Source organism: Aspergillus foveolatus, assembly GCF_047715535.1.
Source record: "Aspergillus foveolatus strain CBS 279.81 unplaced genomic scaffold BDW70scaffold_62, whole genome shotgun sequence".
Lineage (NCBI taxonomy): Eukaryota > Fungi > Ascomycota > Eurotiomycetes > Eurotiales > Aspergillaceae > Aspergillus > Aspergillus foveolatus.
Window position 1 is genome coordinate 125928 of NW_027396126.1, and position 13225 is coordinate 139152.

The following is a 13225-nucleotide window of genomic DNA, read 5'->3' on the forward strand; positions in this document are numbered from 1 at the left end:
GAGCCCGTGCATACATATGTGAGTCCAATGAGCTGCAGCAGCGCCTGACTGGATTGTCCGTGGGACAGAAAAACTGCTTGAGACCTCCGAGTTGAAGCAGTGGCAGAGCCGGGAGATTGCGTCGAAGCAACTGAAACAGCCCTGCTCGATGGCCTTGCGATACTTCAGGTACGCAGCATAAAGCTAGGCAGTAGACTTCATGGATATATGTTTGCCTCAAGCTAAGAAAGGGAGTCTGTGCTACTCATAATAATATATCGCAAGCTAAAAGCTAAGGAATCAGTTACATAACACCTAATAGCCTGAACACTCGACTGTTACAACCCTGCCGCCTCCCTGACAACATCAAACCCTTCCTCCCAGTTATCCAGTGCCTCCCGGGTCTCCCTCACGTACGCCGGAATCCCACCGGCATAACAAACAGGCTCGTACACCTTCCCCGGTATGGTCCCGCCCATATAAGTGGAGGTGGTCGTTGGAAACAGTGTCTTCTCGTTGAGTTCCAGAATATGCTTCTTCCACATTTCACTGGCCTCCTTCTTCGGATTGATATACTTGACACCATTCGCTTCAATCTTGGCTATTGTGTCCGCGATCCAGCGGCCCTGCACAGCGACAGCCGTCGGCCCGTTACTGAACAGTGTTGGGCCGTGAGCACCGTAGATGTGGAACATATTGGGATACCCGCTTACGGTGAGTCCCAGGTAGGTCTGCGCGCCTGGCACCCATTCTTTTTCAAGGGATGCGCCTTCAATACTTTTGAGGCCGAGTTGGGTCATGACGCCGGTGACGACGTCCTGTAAACACAACAGTCAGCATCGGGCACTTCACTAATGAACGGACCAGAAGGAGAAGGCACGCTCACGAATCCAGTGGCAACCGCCACGATATCTATCTCATGCTCTGTCCCATCTTGGAGGACGATCCCCGTCTCTGAAAAGTGGCTAATCGGGTTCTCCTTAATATCGACTAAAACAACAGACTCGCGATTGAATTGCTCGTAGTAGCTTGTCTCCAGACAAGGCCTCTTGACGCCGAAGTAGTGCGGCATCTCCTTCGGGGCCAGCTTCTCCCTGAGGACCGGGTCCCCGATGCGAGACCTGACCTTCTTGCACCAGAAGTTATACGACTCCCTGTTCGCCTCCGGATTGAACAGGTTGTCCTTGTAGATAGAGACCCAGAAGCGGAATCCACCCTCATTCCATGCCTTTTCATACGAGGCTTCGCGCTCAGCAGCGGTGTCATCAAAGGTATTTTTCTCCGCCCAGTCGTAGAGAAAGCCCGCAAAACTGGTCTCGCGGTACCGGAAGAGTTCCGGGTAGAATTTCTTGCTCCGCCCTTGCTCTTCGGTGCTCAGCGGCCGGCGGCGCATGGGGATGGCAAGGTTTGGCGTACGCTGGAAGACCTTTAGAGAGGCGGCGACTGGACCCCACGCCTGGGTGATTTGTACGCCTGATGCGCCGGTGCCGATGACAGCGCATCGTTTGTCGCGCACGTCGATCTCTCTGTCTGGCCAGAAAGAGCTATGGTGGATTATCCCGCGGTATTTGTCGAGGCCTGGCCAGGGGGGGATCCAGCGTTTGGCGGCCTATCCCAGAAGCTCATTAGGTATACCACAATTACGGCCACAACCAAACAACAGAGAGAAGATAGGGAACATACAAATTCCGTTCCCAGCACCAAGAACCTACACTTACTGACCCTCCCGTCCGCGGTACGCACACTCCACTTGCCAGATCCCGTATCAAACTCGGCCCCCACAACGACACTGTTGAACGCGCAGTCCTTCTTGACGCCGATCACCCTGTCGACATGGTCAAAGTACTCCCGGAGCTCTTGGTAGGTCGGGTAATTGCTCTTCCAGTTCCACGTCTCGTAGACCTCGGGCCAGGAGAACTCGTACTCGGGGACTTCCGAGTCGACTGCGGCGCCCGGGTAGCAGTTCCAGCGCCAGGTGCCGCCAATGTCGTTGCCAGCTTCGAATATGATAGTGCGGAGGCCCCGGTCTCGCAGGGTTTTGAGCATAAAGATGCCGGCTTCGCAAAGGCAAGATAGGTTAGACCGCCGTAGAAAGAGTGGTTGGAGGGCTGAGAGAGGGACAAGACAAACCGAATCCGGCCCCGACAATCAAGGCATCAACGTCGAGATCCTCCGCGTATGGACCCATCTTGGTGGGATGCATCGTGGAGTAGTCCGTGAGGGAGGTGGAAAATTTCTTGGGGGTCGATGGGGATGGGGATATGGACACAGGGTCCGGGCCTTGAATGCTGCCCATCTTGGCTGATTTGAGTGAGATGGAGGACTGTATATGGTAGACTCGTAGCCTATATTGTAGACTGTATACTGGAGGATTCTTTGATGAGACCCGGTTTGTTCTAGCTATGCTGGTTGGCGAGGAATTTCTTGCTTTTATAATGCTGCCTTGCCCTTCCCCAAGCATGCACCTCCGGCTGGGCTTACACAACATCAGTTACCCCCAGGAAGAGGTCAGGTTTCACAGATCGCGCTAGCAAATGGATTATATCCTGCACGATTGCTCGTCGTACTTTGTAGTTAGCGCCGATCAACTGATCCTAACGGATCCCCGAGGCTGCCCGGCCCCTCTCCGGCTCGATCGAGCCTGTGATGGGCCCTGTTCCCCGCGCTGCCCACTGTCTCTTCCACCCGCTGGCGGACCCTATTGGGCCCTAATGGGGGCACGCTTCGAGTCGCGTTCCACTGCGGTTCCGCAGAGTTGCAGACGGTTGGCTGCGGGTCTGCGAACCCCGCTCGTGAGCTCGTGGTTTTGGCTATGGTGAGAGTCAGTCGATTCACTGAAGCTGTAGGGGATGCTACGCCAATCGAGTCATGGCGAGTCTAAGAAATGCTGGTCAGTGTTCATGCAGATCATGACCACGACTGAATGGTGGTTATGGATCGATCTCAAGCCATTGCCTAGGCGCCAAGGAGGAGGTGGTGGTGGTGGCGGAGCTTACCCCCTCCCCCTCAGCTGGCTGAAGCAGTACCACGGGGAATGCATGGCAGAGGAGATATTAATTGGCCTGCATGTAGTGCAAGTGTCAGCGATCCAATTTGTTTGTTAGCTCTGCATCTCTGGATACCCCGCTTTACTCCAGTCTCGGTCATCTCGTCAGTTCGAATCTCCCTCACCCTCTCGCCCCTCTATTTGATATCTCAAATTATTAACAGACAGACCCAGACTTGCCACCATTATCATGCCCTTCAATGAGCAGACCGTGTCCACGCTCCGCGATCTCGTCGAGGCCGCCTGTTCCGACTCTAAAACTGGCATCCCTGGCGCAACGGTCGTGATCGTCGACAAGAATGGACAGGAACTATTCGCGCACGCGGCAGGGAAACGCGGCGCGGACTCAGCCGAGCCCATGACACTAGACACGGTATTCTGGATCGCGTCATGCACGAAGATGCTTGTCGGTATTGCATGCATGCAGCTCGTCGAGAAAAGTATCCTGAATCTCGACGATAAGGAGCAGATCGAGTCGCTGTGTCCGGAGCTGAGGGGCCTCGGCGTGTTGAAGGAGGATGGCACCTTGGTGGAGAAGAAGAATCCTATCACGCTGCGGATGCTGCTGACCCATACCGCTGGCTTTGGGTATAGCTTCTTCAACGACAGACTGAGAGAGTGGTCCTACCCGGCCGGCCTGGACGAGTTCTCCGGCCGGGTCGAGGATGTCAGGACGCCGTTGCTGTTCCAGCCGGGGGAGGGGTGGGAGTATGGGGTATCTTCTACTATGCCTTACCTGCCTGCTGATATTGACGTACTACCGCCTACATAGGTCGGTATCGACTGGGCAGGCATCGCGCTCGAGCGCGCAACCGGCCTGAATCTGAACGAGTACCTCCAGCGCCATATTTTCCAGCCGTTGGGAATCAAGCACATGTCGATGATCCCAACCGAGGAGATGCGGTCGAGACTGGCGTATATGAACCACCGAGACCACGACGGCACTCTCCGGCCTCGAGACCACCTCCTTCGAGCACCGCTTGTTGTCGACCTCGGCAACCCAGCTGAGGTGAAACGGGTCTTTAACAGCGGCGGCGCAGGGATGTTTGCGAAGCCGCAGGAGTACTGCAGTACGCCCACAGTCCTTTCCCCAATTCTAGGAAAACCCGGCATTGACAAGAAACTTAAACAGGAATCCTTTCCGTCCTCCTCAATGAAGGAACCTGTCCTATTACTGGAACTCGCCTTCTCCTTCCCAATACGGTCGAGACCATGTTCAGCAATCAAATTCCCCATATGCCCAACTACAGTCGACAACCGATCCCGGCATCAAAGCCTGACCTGACGAACCCGATCCCCGAACTGTATCCTGTTCCTGGAAATCCATCGCAGGGATGGGGACTAACGTTTATGCTGAGTAACGGTGGTGCGACGGGACGGTCGACTGCGACGGCACATTGGGCCGGACTGGCGAACCTGTGGTGGTGGGCGGACCGGGAGAAAGGAGTGGCGGGAATGGTTTGTTCGCAGATACTGCCGTTTGTGGATCTGAATGTGTTGCAGCTTTGGGGAGGTGTTGAGGCTGAGGTGTATAAAGCTCTTGATGGAACAAATTAGTGGGTATTCGATCAAAGCTACCGGCAACAATATTCAGTTTTTATTCTATTACAATATCATACGGACTAAACAATCATTCTCTAAACGAATACCACTTTATAAGACCATGCGTGAGCTCAACGCGTTCGAATTGCTGGGAGAGTCGGTACGGCCATGGCAGAATCAGCTGACTCGAAGGGGAAAAGCATTTGCAGCTCGTCTTGGGTTGCATGATGACCATTCGGCTTGGGTAGAAAGTTGAAGAAGGCAAGGAATATTTGGCCCTTGCGGAAGCTGGGAGAGTTAGGGCTAGGGGAGGCTAGTACTCTCCGCTACGTCCAGTGGGCCTGATGGATGACCATTGAATTTACATGGAATAGGTGCGACTATGATTGAAGACATATAAATGGACTGGAAACATACTCTTTCAAGATTCGAAACTGAAGCCTCTAGATGGGCGATACCTCGTTTTTATCAATAGGCGGGCCACTCCGCAGCTACTGTCCTAAGTTCCTACTCTATCAATACCCAGCCAGGATCCGTGGTGTGTCCTTTGTCCTGTAAAATGAGGCTAAGGGCAAAGTACCCTTCTGTTTCGAAGTCGCTGTCGTCTACGTCAATCCTCTGTGTATAATGTGATACTGCTTGGCCGAAGTTCAAGATTGAAAAAGTCTGATGCATCATCACCACGATTTGAACCTGGCGATGAACTGATTGAGAATTTTTCTGAGAATAATGCCCAGAGTGTTGAACGCAGTCATTCTATATACCTGTCCTAAGGTTCTGAAACACACTTGGGATAAGGGCCACAGATAATTGTTCGCAACGCAACAAGAGTGGCGCCAGCACTACTAGATATAGTTGGCAAGAACAATACAGCATCGGGTAAAAGTGAGAGATACAGGCTTACAAAGGGGCCTTCACGGAGCTAAGTGGAATTTAATGGGTTTATCTTGCAACTTATCTTCCAATTCATATTATCCATATCCCCCTCACTGCCCTACCCTGCCAGCCTGGCTCCGAGGCCACCAGCATCCGTGTGAGGCACGGCTGCAGGCGAAGCTTGACCAGGCCTGCCTTGATCTCTCCATCGCCCTGCTCGACCATCACCTTTTATCAAACCGCTCGTGGCTAGAGTTGAAAGCTAGGGCCAGCCACTGCAAATACCCTGCCCTAACCAATACAGGCTGATGTTCTTCATTGCGGTCAACATGCTACCCTTCACAATCCATTGGACTAACCGGAACGTGGCAGGGCCAGGAGCAATTCATGGACTCTCGCGTGACTTCAGCACTTCCCGAGAGCCGCTACAGCCAACCTCGAATCAGCTGAACAGCCCTCCAAATGCATCAGAAACGAATAGCACACATACCAACCGTACACCGACTATCGGTATAGTAACCATTAACGTAGCATGAAAATGTACCGAAGCTAACCTTCTGCCACGTGCTAGAAAGAGTGCATTCAGATTAGCACCCATCCACGGTAGACTCTCTACTGGACCGGGCCGAGGGCGCAGCCTTGCCTGGAGTAACAGACAAGGGCTACATCCGATAGTCGGGGATTAGAACTCACCAATTCCCATTATAACAGTCCCCTGACTTATAGCAGCTGAAGTCGTATATTCCGTTTGGGTAAACGAACGTTCGCACGTCGTAGTCGAAACCAGGCCCCGCGCGGCACTTCACTTCTGACTCCGTATTGACGACTCGGCATGTTGTGACGGCGCGGGAGCTCAGGTCTGCCGGAGGGGCTGGCATAGCTAAGGTGTGGAGGGGAAGGAGGGCAAGGAGGCAGCTGGGGCCGCTTGTTAGGCTGAGCTTCATTTGGAAGTGGCCGGTTCGGCTTTGTACTGGTAGGTTAACAGGCATGACATGGACTCTTGACAAAGCGCGAATAAGAGATTTTATACTCCTTCATTCCGTCAGCGTGACCCGCGGGGATGAGGGGGCACAGAGACAAGGTACAACTCCGTACGCTTAGTCTATAGCAATGCGGGATAAAGTTAATGGATCTCGGCGCTTTGACTATCTAAGGCCTCAAATGCTACCGTACTCTTTGCTATGCAAAGTCTAATTGGGCACAGGTAGAAAACCGCGGCAAACTAATTGGCTCCAGCAAGGTGCCAATATAGAGCCAATATAGAGTAAGGGGAGGTAGATGCCGCTAACCTCGTATCCGAAAATATCCCTCGCTGCAGACCAGACAGACTCTGCAAGGATGCAACGTCTTGGGGAAGCCAATCCTGCGTCCTCGTATTACGGCTCATGGCTAGTTAGAGCCGACGGGCCTAAATGTGGACGAGTACACTGGATGTAGGTGCCATACATAAACATCCCCTGGGATTGACTATGCCTACCGGGGCCATATGATTCTATTCGCGTATTCACCTGCATATAATTAGCACCGAGGTCTCAATCGAGGCAAACAGGACACGGATAAAATTATTGCGGTTCGTGCCTGAGTGGTTCGAGTCAAAGATGCCAACCGACCGCACTCGATATCTCAGCCTTGTCCACCAGCGGAAGCGAAATCAACTTGCTATAATCATAGAGGTTAGTTCTTGCAATGCCTCTTTCGTAGCCTGATAAACAAGTACTGCCGCGTTGCAGCTGACGCTTCCGCGCCTCTACCTCTCCCCTACCATTATTACCTCCGTACTGAAACCTCACTTATTGCCTAAGCGGTGGGGTAGATCCCACGTATCTCAAAAGATGATTGGCTGGAAAAGCAGATGAATAACAGGTGCGGAACTGGTAAGCGCTTACTGGCTTGTCTTTCGATGCACTCTCGACCAAACTTCAATCATTAACAGAGGTCGTCCTGTTGCTATCTTCACGCTGTATTGATTTGGTCATCATCTTCTTGTTTTCGATATCAGAATGCTTACAGCTTGCCGCAGAGCTATTCTTGGTAAACGCTGGTGTGGTAAGAGCAGATCAAGTATTTTTGGGACAGAAAAGACGTATCATAACGGGCTGCAACGGTATAAAGCTCACAGGACTCTAGCCACTGAGCCGGTTCATGATCTTAAAGCAATAAGAGAAGGAGCAGTTTGAAGCGGTATCATCAAACACTGGAGAGCGACAGTGGCCTTGATAGTGGTGGACCAGTTACCCGATACCAGGATGGCCAGGAAGGCCCTTATATGTCATCAGCACTGTTTTTTTATATCCTTTCGCCGGATCGGCCCATGGCCTGGTCCTATAACAAATAACTGCCGGTTAAACTTCAAGGTCGGAGTGAGCCAGTGGAATGGCGCCGACTCCTGGCATATCGCTTTTCCTGATCGTAGAGGTATGTTTTGCCAATAATCATGGCGCAATAACATTACCTGGCACCGGCAGTGGTTCATGCCACTGGAGCTACTAAGACATGGAATACATATATAAATATTGATAATATGTCCTAGAAAACGGGCTTGGCACGTCTGAGCCATATTGGCAGAACTCGAAGTACGCCGAGCTGAGATCCGGCTTAAGCTGACCTTCCTGGATATCTTGATTTTGTCTTTTTCTTCGCGCTGTGGGGGAAGAATGGTAGTGATGGAGGACGGGCTGGCTGACAGGGGTCCGCCGCACTCGTGCTGTTTTTGTGCTACTGCTCTCAGCATCTCGGAACTCACGCATTTCAATCGAAGTGGAGAATCAAATTGATATGCGGGCTTCGCCTACATGATAGGCGGCGTCAACGATAGCAGTTCGTCATGGCCCGATCATGTGTATATTTTCTGACGAGCGCGATTGACCATGCAATGGGTAGCATTTGATGCTGCGGTCACTTGCCCTGCCGCCACCAGGTCAGTGATTCTCTGTTTCTTAGTTACTCTTGGTCTATTCTATCGGCCTCCTAGTACGTGGATTGTCTAGGCGAGTTCCTTTCTCTACAACCCTAAACGGGACCCAGATAGGTCATTCTGCAAACACAACCCACTGGCGTAGATGCTGATACCTAGTCCTCAGAATACAGGACATCGTTATAGGTAGCGTCTACTATTTTACTACACTGCCCTTGCGTGGCTGCTGACCCTTTGTACCTTGCGGCCAGTGTACATGTACACCCGATTGGTCTCCTGACAGTCTACACAGGATGCACAGACTGGCCGCTACTGCGCGAAATCTCCGAAGCCGTGTCACCTAGAACGTCCTGAGTACTAGCGTCGCTAGAAATGATAGGTGATGGGCGGGAATTCATGTCTTTCGCGGGACAAAGCTGGACGGAGTATTGCAACTGAAATGACAGACCGTTCTCCGATATACCGCGTAGCCAATAGCCATTAGGTTTAGGATGACACCACTGGCCTTCTCTGTGCTGCTTACTTGACGCAGGGGTTGGCAAACGTTGCTTTTTTTGGCGGGCGTTGGTATACTCCGGCCGGGAAGCCGCCCTATTTCAAGGGATGTTTCTCCTTTGCCGCTCACTCACTTTTCTTCCGGGCGTTTTCGCTCACTTTGTTCTTAGTTTATAACCTTATACAAAGATATATTGAACCCAGCATCAAAAGCCGTGGCTAACTATAGATTGAAAATTCCTAGCCGCCGTCGTCATGGCGGAACAATTCGTCGGTCGATGGGTGATGGTGAGTCCAGCCCAAGTCTCTTCGACAGCATCAGGGGGAAACCCAGTGCTAAGCGTGAGTTTTGTTTTTTCAACAGGACAGAGCCCTCTGCTCTGACCTAGAAGCGATTTTGAAACTGGTACCTCACCGTCTCTCGCTTCTCCGACTCCATATTCATGCAACTAACCCGCATGATGCGCGGAATGGCAGCAAGGCCTCAGCTGGCCCCTCCGCAAAGCTCTCTGCCTAGCTGGCTTGCGCTTAGACATATCCGCCACCCGGAGGGAGCCGGATTCGTCTCAAGGTACGGATCCTCGAGAACAAATCATCACGGTCAATGCAACAGTCACCGGCCCGCCCACGGGCGGGTTGGGAGGCTCCACGGAGGTCAGGAAGATGGACTGGAGCATCCTTGAGAGAGAGGACTTTCTGTTCGGGCCTTTACAGGAACAAAGCCACTTTGTCTACCCCAAGGAAGGCGGGGATGAGCATGAAAGCACAGAGAAGTGGAAGGGGGTGTACCCGGATGTTGAGATGCAGACAAAGGTGGATGACCTGAGGGCGGGCAGGTTCCTCCGCGGGGAGATCATCGAGAATGGAAGTGAGAGTCTCTGGGATCTCACGGGGCGAAAGGGAGGAGCTGAGGAGGAGAAGGGAGGGAAGCAGGAACGACCTGTATGGGTTCATACATTTGTCCGGAATCTGCGCGGGAATAGGTGGACGGCGGAGCAGGTGATTCAGTGCGCACTCGTCTGTGAGGATATACTGACCTTGTATGCTGCAGATCTGGGGCTTCGAGGTCATTAATGGCGAACGATGCCATACTCGACGCGTTGTAGTTGCGAATACCAAGGGCCAATATGTGCTGGCGAGGCTAGTGTACAAGCATGTTGGTGAAGAACCTGAGTCGAAAAGATAGATGGCAGGAATAGAGGGTACTGATCTATGCATTCTCTAGATTAGCGAAGTTGTAAGCTCGTATGTATGACCTAGCAACAGGATCCCTTGTTTATAGAATGATACAACAGACATCGAAGTATCTACGGGCGAGGTGGCTCTGTATATCGAGCATGGTCTCTAAATTAAAGTTGTACTCTAACCTATTCTTAATCTATTCAGGGGTTTATATAACGGATCTTTTCTCAGACGCTCAGGGCTCGTTTATGTAGTGAAATCCACGGTTGGTCAGAAGAAGTTGGCACAGAATAGAGAGAACTAAGTGATTGTTGTCTGAGAGAGCGAGCTCATGGACTTAGTTACAGAACAGAAAGATGGGAGATACACGTGTCATCTTATATAGCCCTCAATATTGGAGTATCAGCTACTCCAACTCCAAGCACTTACTCCAACTCCAAGCGCTAAGCCATATTCATAACAGTTTACGTTCTAGTTCTTCGGAAATAGCTGTCGCTGTAATACGAGATGTATCAATCCGCCATTGTAGGTGCTCTGTAGGGACTATCAACCTATTCTTTCTCTATCCTGCACTATCAATCCGGACTCCAAACCGCGCAAGCTACTAGGGATCATCGTCTGGGCGTCCCCGCCCGTTTGTCCAAATGAATGTGAAGTAATCAAGACCTAGTTGAGTCTCTCTCCGCTCTTGTCGAACCTCACAACCTCTCCGCTGAGTAACGCATGCTGCAGCGCCTGCCCGATCTTCATCACTGTCATGCCCGTCTCCAAGTTCACAGGCACGGGCTTATCATGAAGTACGGCATCCACAAACTCGTTTGCCTCTAGGGCAAAAGCATGCTCAAACCGCTGCCAGTACTCCGGCTGCACTTCATGTCTCATCCCTCCCTTATCCGCCACGACCACATTGTTCGCCCGCGGGATCACATTCACCATGATTTTGCCGTCTGTCCCCGTAATCTCGGTCAGCACATCGTGCCCATGCGCCTGCGTCCGCGAGCAGTAAAAGTAGGCGATCTTGCCGCCCCAGAACTCGACAATTCCAACGGCGTTGTCCACGTCATTCTTCTCTGCGAGTTCGGGGTGGTGCTGTAGTGTCCCCGCTGCCCAGGCAGCCTTGGGGACAGGGTTGTCCATAAACCAAAGCGTCAGGTCGATGTCGTGGATCGCACAGTCGACGAAGATGCCTCCATTACGCGCGGCGTAGCGGACAAAGAAGCCCGTTTCGTCTCTCAGGTCGCAGGTGTTGGATCGTACGAGAAAGGGGCTGCCAATAGTGCCGTTCTGGATCTTCTGTGCGGCATCCCTATAGGAGGCATCGAAGCGGCGCGAGAACCCGGCCATTACTTTGAGTTGAGGGTTTGCTTTGGCGGCGTCGACGACGGATTGCGCCTAATCACAAGCGTCCCCGTCAGTTATCTTGCCGTGGTTTAGATAAGTAATAGGAGAGGAAGAAGTGTGGATGAGAGTGGATACCTCCGCTAGATCCGTACTGATTGGCTTCTCGCACAGCACATGGAGGCCCTTCTCGATGGCCTTCAATGACTGAATCGCGTGAACGTCTGTGCTCGTCGATACCCAGACCGCGTGGAGATCTGCCTGGGACGCCAGCATATTGTCGTAGTCCTCGTAGACTGCGATGCCGAATTCGGTGTACTCGGCTTTGCTCTTCGCCCATTCGATCTCGTGGGGCTCGGTGGTGCAGACGGCGACCACCCTGGCGCGGGGGACGCGGTACAGGAGTGTGTGGACATGGCGTTTTCCCTGTTATAGCGTCTGGTCAGCTGCTTAAGCATACTGGCTGCGTTCATACTTCCGTACCATGCGGCCGAGACCAACGACAGCGATGTTGAGGACCATTGTGATGAGGGTCGAGAGGATTGAAGGGGATTTGATCGAAATTGTTACTGTGATTGAACAAGTTGATTTGTAGCAGATGAATAAGGCCGCTTGGGAAGTATTTATGTCTATCGTATAAACCATCTTCTCCAACTTCTACTCGGAAATCTGCATATGCGCATGAGCGCCGCCTCTTTCCTAATCGGGTGATTTTTATGTTGGTATTGCATTCACGCCATTTCCCTCACATACGCCCACATGTATGACTCTTACTCTCCATATTTAGTATTACTGCGCGTCTGAAGAGACCTTACGGATGTTCGGGCATTGGGTGATCAAACGTGCAGTTTCCCCTTCCTGTACACCTGCAGGATCGACTCAAAGGCCAGCGTAGTGGATCGCGGTATCTCCCTCCATACTTGTAGACATGGACGGACTCTTATTGCTGCTGGATCAGGAAAAAATGTATTCGGATACCCGTACTCTAGTGTACTGTATACGAGAAGAGTAGGCAGTCTACGTGATAGGTGGAGGGTGACCTAGACCTGGAGGAACTTGGCTTTCTAGCCTTCTTTACACCAGAAGAGTAGCCAGTCTGCGTGGGATGTTAAGATACGGCTGCCAATGGCCTTCCCAGATTGGGCTAGTAGTTTCTCTTACAAGCTCGGACGCAATCCCAGGGCTTCCTCAAATACAAGACCGAGCTGATCGATAGAATCAGCCGAGATCTGATGATGCAAAACAATTCTCTCCCCCTCCAGTTTGACCCCATACTTCCTCCCAAGCTCGTTCCATCGATCATCCGTTATGTCTGCATTGTCCAGATCGACCCAGACTTGGTTCGTCTCGACCTCGCGCAGCAGCTCTCCTCCCAGATCCACCCACATCTGGCCGACCTGCTTCGCCAGCAAATGAACGGCGCGTAGCTTGCCTCGACTTCCCCAAGGCCCCATCCCAGACTGCTCCATCAATGCAAACTGCGCGGCCGCAGCGATTGGACCGGACTGCCTGAGGGCACCACCGATGCTCTTGCGTATCCGCCGCAACCGGGTTATGAGCTGGGCTGACCCAAGCACCATTGCGCCCGTAGGCGCACCGAGGTTCCTGCTAAAGTCCAGAGAGACCAAGTTGCAGAGCGTACAATAGTCAGGCAGGCTGCCCCGTCCCGTGGCTACGGCTTCCCATAATCGAGCACCATCCATATGGACCGCGACGCGGTTGCGATCAGCCCATTCGCGGATCCGGCGCAGCTCAGCAATAATGTCACGGGCGTAGGTAGTATTGTTTTCAACTAGCTGTCCTGTATAAACGAGTATCACAAGCTTAGAGAAACAAATAAAAGACAGAAACAT

At 52.2% G+C, this 13225-nt stretch overlaps 6 protein-coding genes across 6 annotated transcripts; 2 read left to right on the forward strand and 4 right to left on the reverse strand.

The window, feature by feature from the left end:
• Positions 1-317: 317 nt before the first annotated feature.
• BDW70DRAFT_170953 (flavin-containing monooxygenase) lies at positions 318-2275 on the reverse strand (the record flags this gene model as incomplete). The annotated part of the gene is made up of 4 exons (XM_073743072.1): positions 318-797; positions 866-1588; positions 1723-2036; positions 2110-2275. The coding sequence occupies 4 exons, from the start codon at positions 2273-2275 to the stop codon at positions 318-320; spliced, it is 1683 nt and encodes a 560-aa protein (XP_073592735.1).
• A 940-nt stretch (positions 2276-3215) lies between these two features.
• BDW70DRAFT_170954 (serine hydrolase domain-containing protein) lies at positions 3216-4582 on the forward strand (the record flags this gene model as incomplete). Its single annotated transcript, XM_073743073.1, has 3 exons — positions 3216-3740; positions 3798-4095; positions 4158-4582. The coding sequence occupies 3 exons, from the start codon at positions 3216-3218 to the stop codon at positions 4580-4582; spliced, it is 1248 nt and encodes a 415-aa protein (XP_073592736.1).
• Positions 4583-5910: 1328 nt separating this feature from the next.
• Positions 5911-6387, reverse strand: BDW70DRAFT_152964 (uncharacterized protein; the record flags this gene model as incomplete). Its single annotated transcript, XM_073739541.1, has 2 exons — positions 5911-6010; positions 6137-6387. The coding sequence occupies 2 exons, from the start codon at positions 6385-6387 to the stop codon at positions 5911-5913; spliced, it is 351 nt and encodes a 116-aa protein (XP_073592737.1).
• A 2720-nt stretch (positions 6388-9107) lies between these two features.
• BDW70DRAFT_163121 (uncharacterized protein) lies at positions 9108-10038 on the forward strand (the record flags this gene model as incomplete). The annotated part of the gene is made up of 4 exons (XM_073741245.1): positions 9108-9140; positions 9217-9258; positions 9330-9851; positions 9904-10038. 4 exons carry the CDS (start codon positions 9108-9110, stop codon positions 10036-10038), a joined length of 732 nt encoding a protein of 243 aa, XP_073592738.1.
• Positions 10039-10700: 662 nt separating this feature from the next.
• On the reverse strand, positions 10701-11894 carry BDW70DRAFT_163122 (Gfo/Idh/MocA family protein; the record flags this gene model as incomplete). The annotated part of the gene is made up of 3 exons (XM_073741246.1): positions 10701-11426; positions 11511-11798; positions 11856-11894. 3 exons carry the CDS (start codon positions 11892-11894, stop codon positions 10701-10703), a joined length of 1053 nt encoding a protein of 350 aa, XP_073592739.1.
• Positions 11895-12529: 635 nt separating this feature from the next.
• Positions 12530-13075, reverse strand: BDW70DRAFT_163123 (pyridoxal phosphate-dependent transferase; the record flags this gene model as incomplete). Its single annotated transcript, XM_073741247.1, has 1 exon — positions 12530-13075. One exon carries the CDS (start codon positions 13073-13075, stop codon positions 12530-12532), a length of 546 nt encoding a protein of 181 aa, XP_073592740.1.
• Between the last annotated feature and the right edge of the window lie 150 nt (positions 13076-13225).